The sequence below is a fragment of the Salvelinus sp. IW2-2015 genome, unplaced genomic scaffold (assembly GCF_002910315.2).
Source record: "Salvelinus sp. IW2-2015 unplaced genomic scaffold, ASM291031v2 Un_scaffold16283, whole genome shotgun sequence".
Taxonomy (NCBI): domain Eukaryota; kingdom Metazoa; phylum Chordata; class Actinopteri; order Salmoniformes; family Salmonidae; genus Salvelinus; species Salvelinus sp. IW2-2015.
Window position 1 is genome coordinate 355,437 of NW_019957521.1, and position 8,844 is coordinate 364,280.

At 40.5% G+C, this 8,844-nt stretch overlaps 1 protein-coding gene across 1 annotated transcript in view; it reads right to left on the bottom strand.

Moving 5' to 3' along the window:
* Nucleotides 1-6,823, bottom strand: part of LOC112080361 (carboxy-terminal domain RNA polymerase II polypeptide A small phosphatase 2) — a 12,288-nt gene extending 5,465 nt beyond the window's left edge. Inside the window, exon 1 of the mRNA XM_024146094.2 lies at nt 6,442-6,823. Coding sequence (XP_024001862.1) covers nt 6,442-6,502 — 61 coding nt within the window. The 5' untranslated portion in view covers nt 6,503-6,823. The remainder of the gene's footprint in view (nt 1-6,441) is intronic.
* Nucleotides 6,824-8,844: the final 2,021 nt, after the last annotated feature.

Here is an 8,844-nt window from a genome sequence, read left to right on the forward strand (position 1 = left end):
TTTTTATGACACCTCACGTCGATCGTAAATTGTAATGCAGCAGACCAACTGCTTTCTGGTCTCTAGTTTTGGTATTTGTGTTACAGAAGAGTGGCCACCCAAAACTTCAACATCAAACAATGGGACAATATATTTCAACATCCGAATGATGGGAATGATGAGAGATGGAATATGGAAAATTAATGTCTATTTTGTGATGTCATTAAAATGGATGGAAAAACGTTATAACGGAAACATTGTAACTTGAAGAACTTGTACACTGTGTATATCAGGTTAACATCTAAACGTAAAAAATGATGATTAAATATGAGAATAGTTTTGTGAAGAAAGCAATGTGATTTTAGCATTCTAAATGAGAATTGTTTTCCCATGCAAAATTATGCCGTCAGTAGCCACGCACAAGTGAGCACAGAGTTCGTGTCAGTGTGATGGAACCGCCTTTCCGACCAGAGTGCTTAAAAGGACTCACTAACGAAATTTACATCAGACCAGCGTGACAGACAGCGTGAGCTGAACGTTTCGAAATGGTTGGTTAAAACTACAAGGCCAGACAGTGTGGAGCGGTGGCTACACATTACGAAATGGTTAGAAGCTCTGAAACCCTCAACACGAGTGAAGAAGGTAAAGACTAGACCAGAACATTCACAGTCTGCAGCCGTGCATGTAAAAGTGGTTCTAGGACATTTAACTCTCAACACGAGGGGGAAGAACATATCCCTCTGACCACCGTAGGTACGTCTGAAGTATCTATGCTAACAAACACTCCAAGACCAAAGAAGCATAAGGAGATTGTGACCTCTGGTGGACAACCAGAGACTTACATCGAACCACACCCCATAGACAGACCGAGTGGTTTCAACAGAGACGACAAAGACATCTACGCGTAAATATATACATTGCCTTTCTTATCCGAATGAGCGGTCGTTCATGTGCAAAGTATTCATATTTCCGTGAGTGTAGCTTCCAAATATATGTACGATATGTTCACTCTCTTTATCTTTCCCCACCCCCTTTCCATTGTGTAACAAGCAGTCATACCATGTCAGTCCACTAGGGACTTTTATCTCATGTAAGTGTGTATGGTATTCTGTGTTATTATTTAGTTAGTTAATAAATAAAATGATTAAATCAATTTGTGTAGTACTGCATATTCAAAGGGATAGGGTTCTTGCGGATCCAGGCATATTGCGACATTCAGAATGAGACTGATGAGGTAATAATTCATAATTGACTGTTATTGAGGTAAGAGATATCTGTATATCCTTAGAATTTAAGTCGGGAGATAGTAACTTGTTAAATAACTTTTCCTGTGGTGCCCCAAATTCCTAATGAGTTAATTGTTAAATGATTAATTTAATAGAATATCAATTAAAACAGTTTGATAAAAGAAATAACAGTCATCGGATTAATGATAGTCACATCACGACAACACTCAACATGCTTGTCATATTTTGTGAAGTAGTGTTAGTTATGAGACTCTCCTGATTCATAACCTCAAGSCTTGATACTAACTTTTAATTTCCCACCTTCTATCAGTCTCTTCCTTTCATCTTTGGGGGGCATCTGCAGCAATTGGCATGATGATACACTACAAAAGTATGTGGACACCTGCTCGTCGAACATCTCATTCCAAAATCATGGGCATCAAATATGGAGTGGGTCCCCCCTTTGCTGCTATAACAGCCTCCACTCTTCTGGGAAGGCTTTCCACTAGATGTAGGAACATTGCTGAGGGGACATACTTTCATTCAGCCACAAGAGCATTAGTGAGGTCAGGCACTGATGTTGGGCGATTAGACCTGGCTCGCAGTCGGCGTTCCAATTCATCCCAAAGTTGTTCGATGGGGTTGAGGTCAGGGCCTGGCCTGTGCAGGCCAGTCAAGATCTCCCACACCGATCTCGACAAACCATTTCTGTATGGACCTTGCTTTGTGTATGGGGGCATTGTCATGCTGAAACAGGATAGGGCATTCCCCAAACCGATGCCACAAAGTTGGAAGCACAGAATCGTCTAGAATATCATTGTATGCTGTAGGTTTAAGATTTCCCTTCACTGGAATTAAGGGGTCTAGCACGAACCATTAAAAATCTGCCCCAGACCATTATTCCTCCACCATCAAACATTACAGTTGGAACTATGCATTTGGGTAGGTAGCTTTCTCCTGGCATCCGTCAAACCCAGATTTGTCCGTCGGACTGCCAGATGGTGAAGCATGATTCATCCCTCCAGAGAATGCGTTTCCACTGCTCCAGAGTCCAATGGCGGCAAGCTTTACACCACTCCAACTGACGCTAGGCATTGCGCATGGTGATCTTAGGCTTGTGTGCTGCTGCTCGGCCATGGAAACCCATTTCATGAAGCCCCCGACGAACAGTTCTTGTGCTGACGTTGCTTCCAGAGGCAGTTTAGAATTCGGTAGCGAGTGTTGCAAATGAGGACAGTTGATTTTTACGCACTACACACCTAAGCACTCGGTAATCCCGTCCTGTGAGCTTGTGTGGCCTACCACTTCACGGCTGAGCCATTGTTTCTCCTAGACATTTCCACTTCACAATAACAGCACTTAAAGTTCACTGGGGCAGCTCTAGTAGGGCAGAAATTTGATGAACTGACTTGTTGGAAAGGTGGCATCCTATGAAGGTGCCATGTTGAAAGTCACTGAGCTCTTCAGTAAGGCCATTCTACTGCCAATGTTTGTCTATGGAGATTGCATGGCAGTGTGCTTGATTTTATACACCTGTCAGCAACGGGTGTGGCTGAAATAGCCAAATACTTTTGTACATATAGTGTACATAACCAAGGAATTGGTTATTGGAACTCAAGATAAATAATTTTTACTTGTAAAAATGTAAACGTGTTTAAAGGCTAATTCCTCTAGGAATTCTATAGGATTTTACATGGTGAGTTCATAGAGTGATTTTTTCCAATTCCACTCCTGGTAAAAACCATTGTCTATCTATATAAAAAGATACAGGACACTGGGCCCTCGCCTGGGTGACATCATTCAACACATATAGAATATAATAAATAGAATAGACAGCCCCTCCCTGGGTCACAGGAAACAGATATGCCATGGGTAACAGGTAAAAAATTATGTAACTTAAAGCACTTGTGGTAACACTATTTGAAGGGTACCTACATAAGGACTTAAAAGGCACTTACGGACGGGCCACGGTAAACGGCAATTGAACCGGGAGAAAATCTGCCTACTGTGTGTAGAGACCAGCGGTCCTGGTTGTTGCCAGCTCGAATGTTGTCATTAAAACAATGGTTGACAAGATGAACTCTGCTCATTGGTCAACCATGTGCATCGGCCGCTCAAGACTTCAGCTAATTTCATCTTTTGGTGCCTCAAGAGCAGGGCCAGCGTTGCCGCTCATGGGAGCGAGCACCAGGAACCACACTGCTTGCAAAACTGCTTGTGTTTTGCCACCCGCCACGCCCTACTCCCATTGAAGTCTATGACACCTTTGGAGCTTACCACGACCCGTCTGTAAGTATCTTAACACATTCATAAAGAAGCTCTTTAGCATTTCAGTAATGTCATTGTCAACAACCACAAGTTGAAATCTGCAGTATTCATGTTAGAGATGGGCTTAAGTACTTGAACGGACGTCACAGCTTGATCTTGAACCAGAGATCAATTCTCTTCAAATAACATAAAACTATTTGGTGGACTGTGCTTTGTGGATGCCCAAACAGGCAAGTGAAATTGTCCCGAAAAATTTTGACATTTTGTCTTGAAGCCAACGTTAAATTTGCTTTGACTCTAGTGTTCCAATTGCACATCTGCATTTGCGGGGCACAACAAAAAAAGAAACCAACCCAAGCATCACACAGTTCTTCTCCCTAAATTCTCTTTCCCCTCCTTGTCTCATTCACTCGATTGCCTTCCGACCGCTCCCTACACACATGTGTGCTGTGTGCACACAAGCTCCTATGGAAATAACTGTCTATAAAAATGTATCTAACTGATGGGATACACAAGCTATATTCCTTGCCAAATGATGACAGTTTTATCACAAATTCAAAATGGACTGGGTGATTGATGTAGGAAAATATGCATTCCAACAATGAGCTGCAGATTAGGAATAACTGTGTCCCATCTAGTTCTGCTTAGGCTACTTTGCGAACTGCTAGTGCCATTTAGAATTAGTTAGCCTAGGCTATAACCCCCCTAAACATAGACAGGTTCCACACTGACAATATGCAAAAACATTAGTTTGATAAAGACAAAGAGCATATTTTCACCAGAATCATTAAGCATTCATTACCATGCAGTGTTCAATGTGGAATTGATAAACCATTTAGAAAATTCCAAAGAACCGGCAGAATAAACTAAATTGAACATCTGTCGAAAAGAAGACAGATTTTGATTTCTAACTGGCCAAATTGATCCCCGTTTCAAATGATCACTCTTTGAGAATAACTTTCCCAGACTCGAGATGCGCATCACTTGCACTGGCAACTTTTTTCATTTGGTAAAAATATTCGGATATATTTTATTCTGCTATATAACATCATGTTTTTTTTACAATAAAATGTGTGTCTTTTTAAAAAGATTGTGTTCCACAATATAATATGACCAGTTGATAGTATGGTTTCAATAAATTCATCTTAAATGGCACTTGATTTTTTATTGACTGAATAAGGCAATTTAGCAATTAGGATTTGTTATCTGTAACGGTTATGATAAATGAAGCATTGTTGCACACTGTTGGCATAGACTTATAAATAAATGTGCACATATGTTTTTCCAGTGCAGGCCTTGTGTTCTAAAAATAAACTTTTTTTCCATTGGAGTACTCGGGAAAAAAATAATAATGCGAGTACTTGAACGGTCAAAAAAAGTAAAATGCCCATCCCTAATTCATGTGGTTGTTGGCATATGCATCTATGAAATGCTCATGTATTGTTTATGAAAGCATTATGAATGTGTTATGAAGTCTCCCTTATGTAGGTACCCTTCAAATAAAGTGTTACCAAAACCGTTTAGGGCTGACATGTATAGGCATATTACCCAGCAGCTTACTTGTAATTGTAAAAATGATTGTTGCTGTGGATTTCCTTCATAAACACAAACATAACATGCTAGTGCCAAAAAGCCATTTTAAGGGAGGGATAGCCTATTCCTGAATATATCAAAACAAAATGATAATAAATGAGAAAAAAAACTATCTATAATAATCAAATAGATTTGTATCAGTTGAGCAAACATAGGAGCAGCAAATCAACCATAACCATACAGCAGTACCCTACCCTCCAATTCAAACCAGACTGCCTGAAGCATGAAAACAAAGATTCTTTGAAACCGCGCTTTACAATGGGCGGCGGAGGGCGTGTGCTGAGGGTTGTGCTWGTGCATTCCACTGTCAATATCGACCGCGGCACCTGGCATTTCTACGGTTATGTTTCTCATCCGCAACCGTTGTTGGTTTAATTTCCAACAGCAAATTGTATATCATACACCTGCCAATCGTTGTATTGTATAGGCCTGTGATGTGGTATTTTTATAATATAATTAGGATAGCGTGCCACACTGGCGCGCATTGATCTGCCTTGATGTGTCTCCAGCCTGAGCCTGCGAACAAAAACAAGACATGGCTGTGCTGTGTGTATGGCTGCCTAGAGACATATGTGACAGTAATATATGGAACGGCGACATACAACAGCTGGAGAGATATATCCTAAATTAAAAAACACAGGGTAGGCTATATTTGGGGTGGTTTGGTTGAACATTTTACACGCAAAATTATTCGTCTGTCAATTAATGAAATTATAATTATTGGCTAATAATAATTTGGTATTGGATGTTGTASCCTTGTTTTGATCGATAGAAATACTGTAGCATCAACAACTGAATCATTTGATTGGTCTTGAAAGTCCAATCATGTAAAATGGCAAATAAATATTGATTTGAATTGTTTACAGTAGGCAACAAACAGTGACTGAATATTATTGGCAACCTTGAATTCGTGATGACAAAAGACATGTAATGCGATACAGTTTTTCAAATAGCCTTTACTCTTACATTGTCAAAAATGTGTTTGTACCAGAGGGGTTTTCCCCTTCCAATTATGCAGGTGTTCCATAATACCTTTTAAAACCAATCCATGTTCAGCATCAGTTGCATGTGGCGGCTTGAATCATCATGAAATATAATATTGATATTCAACGTAGTCTATTTATATTCAAGATTAACCCAATGTGTACATATCCGACCGTCAATAAGAACAGTGAGCTCTAGAATGTCGCGCGCAATATCCGCGAYGTTGGAACTGTCAAATGGACGCGCTGGGAACATGTTTGAATCAACGTTAGAGTGCTTGCATTTGATTACTTAACGAAACTCCTCCAAATCAAACTAACCTTTACCCTTCTAGTTAAACCCATGTTTAATCAGAACAAACAATAAAAACCGGAGCATATCATATTCTTACCTGTTTTCGGTGACAATTGAATGTCTTCTTTTTGCACTTGAGTGATGATAGAACTTTCCATCTGACAAGCACAGAGCCCTCAAAATCCAATCCGTTCCCCAAACAGAGATAAGCAGCCTTCATTAGGTTATATTGACAAGTTACTAAATGATTGCCCTGATAACTGTCATCCGTGGCTTTGTTGGATATGGAAGACGCTACAATTCATCACCAACAATGCTTCTTTATTTCTTGCTTCTTCTGGGAGGGGCAGGGCGCTTGGATATGTTTTCCTCGGCTGCGCGTCTCGGTTTACTTTATCGCTAGTATATTTCGGAACCGAACGGCCCCTTCCTGTCTCTGCGAAGACCTCACTTTTCGCTCCAACAACATGGAGAATACAGGCGAAAGAAGAAAAACAACCGAGGAAATGGGGCAAGGGGCGGTTTCAAGTTCCCCTTACTACAGATAAACAACACCGTCAAATTGATATTACCGAGAGGAGGAAAAGAAAACAGATTACATCGGCGGACATATTTCTCAAATAGAGAATTGGTTATAAATATAATTCGATTTTAAATGTGAGATGTATTTTTTTTTCCGGGGCTTTGTTTTTCTTCGAATGGAACACCAAGGGCGCCTTGAAACCGTTTCTCGTTTCGGATTGGATCTTTGGAAAGTGGGAGTTGCAAAGGCATTCCTCTCCATTCTGCACACTCCACACCAAAATATGTCCCAGAGCTGTTTTTGTTACGACTGAGTGTGCATTTATGATTGTAATAAATTGTATTAGTAAATCAAGCAATTTTTTTCTTCAATATATCATCATTATAATAATAATGTTTTTATTGATATTGTCATTGATAATATTATACATCTTTAGTTAATTGAGACACAGGACTTCAGTAATTGCAGTAATGACTAAGAAAAAAACAGCACTTCGAACTTAAGCATTCAAGTTTATCCACAGTATATGATTGTTTCCTTACAAATAAATATTCATTTTTTGCTAAATATAATGTTTATGTCCACCATAACTAATGGTAATCTGTTTAGTTGATTTGTTGTAATTTTCCAGCACTCCAACATGACAACACTTCATCATATACAGATGAAGGAAGAGGTAGCTACACACATCACATACAGTGCATTCAAAAAGTATTCAGACCCCTTCACTTTTTCCACATTTTGTTACTTTACAGCCTTATTCTAAAATTGATTACATTTTTGTTTCCCTCACCAATCTATGCTAAGCAAAAACTGAAATATCACATTTACATAAGTATTCAGACCCTTTACTCAGTGCTTTGTTGAAGCTCCTTTGGCAGCGATTACAGCCTCAAGTCTTGTTGGGTATGACGCTACAAGCTTGGCACAAATGTATTTGGGGAGCTTCTCCCATTCTTCTCTGCAGATCCTCTCATGCTCTGTCAGGTTGGATGTGGAGCGTCACTGCACAGCTATTTTCAGGTCTCTCCAGAGATGTTTGATCGGGTTCAAGTCTGGGCTCTGGCTGAGCAACTCAACGACATTCAGAGACTTGTCCCGAAGCCACTCCTGCGTTGTCTTGGCTGTGTGCTTAGGGTCGTTGTCCTGTTGGAAGGTGAAACTTCGCCCCAGTCTGAGGTCCTGAGTGTACTGGAGCAAGTTTTCATCAAGGATCTCTATGTACCTTGCTTTGTTCATCTTTCCCTCGATCTTGAGTAGTCTCCCAGTCCCTACCGCTGAAAAAAACTCCCTGCAGCATAAATCTTGTTTCTCATGGTCTGAGAGTCCTTTAGGTGGCACACTCCAAGTGGGCTGTCATGTGCCTTTTACTGAGGAGTGGCTTCCGTCTGGCCACTCTACCTTAAAGGCCTGATTGGTGGAGTGCTGCAGAGATGGTTGTCCTTCTGGAAGGTTCTCCCATCTCCACAGAGGAACTCTGGAGCTCTGTCAGATTGGCCATCGAGTTCTTGGTCACCTCCCTGACCAAGGACCTTCTCCACCGATTGCTCAGTTTGGCCAGGTAGCCAGCTCTAGGAAGAGTCTTGGTGGTACCAAACTTCTTAAATTGAAGAATGATGGAAGCCACTGTGTTCTTGGGGACCTTCAATGCTGCATACATTTGTTGGTAACCTTCCCCAGATCTGTGCCTCGACACAATCTTGTTTCAAAGCTTTGTGGACAATTCCTTTGACTTCATGGCTTGGTTTTTGCTCTGACATGCACTATCAGCTGTGGGACCTTATATAGACAGGTGTGTGCCTTTCCAAATCATGTCCAATCAATTGAATTCACCACAGGTGGACTCCAATCAAGCTGTAGAAACATCTCAAGGATGATCAATGGAAACAGGATGCACCTGAGCTCAATTTCGAGTCTCATTGCAAAGTGTCTGAATATTTACGTAAATAAAGTATTTCTGTTTTTTATTTTTAATAC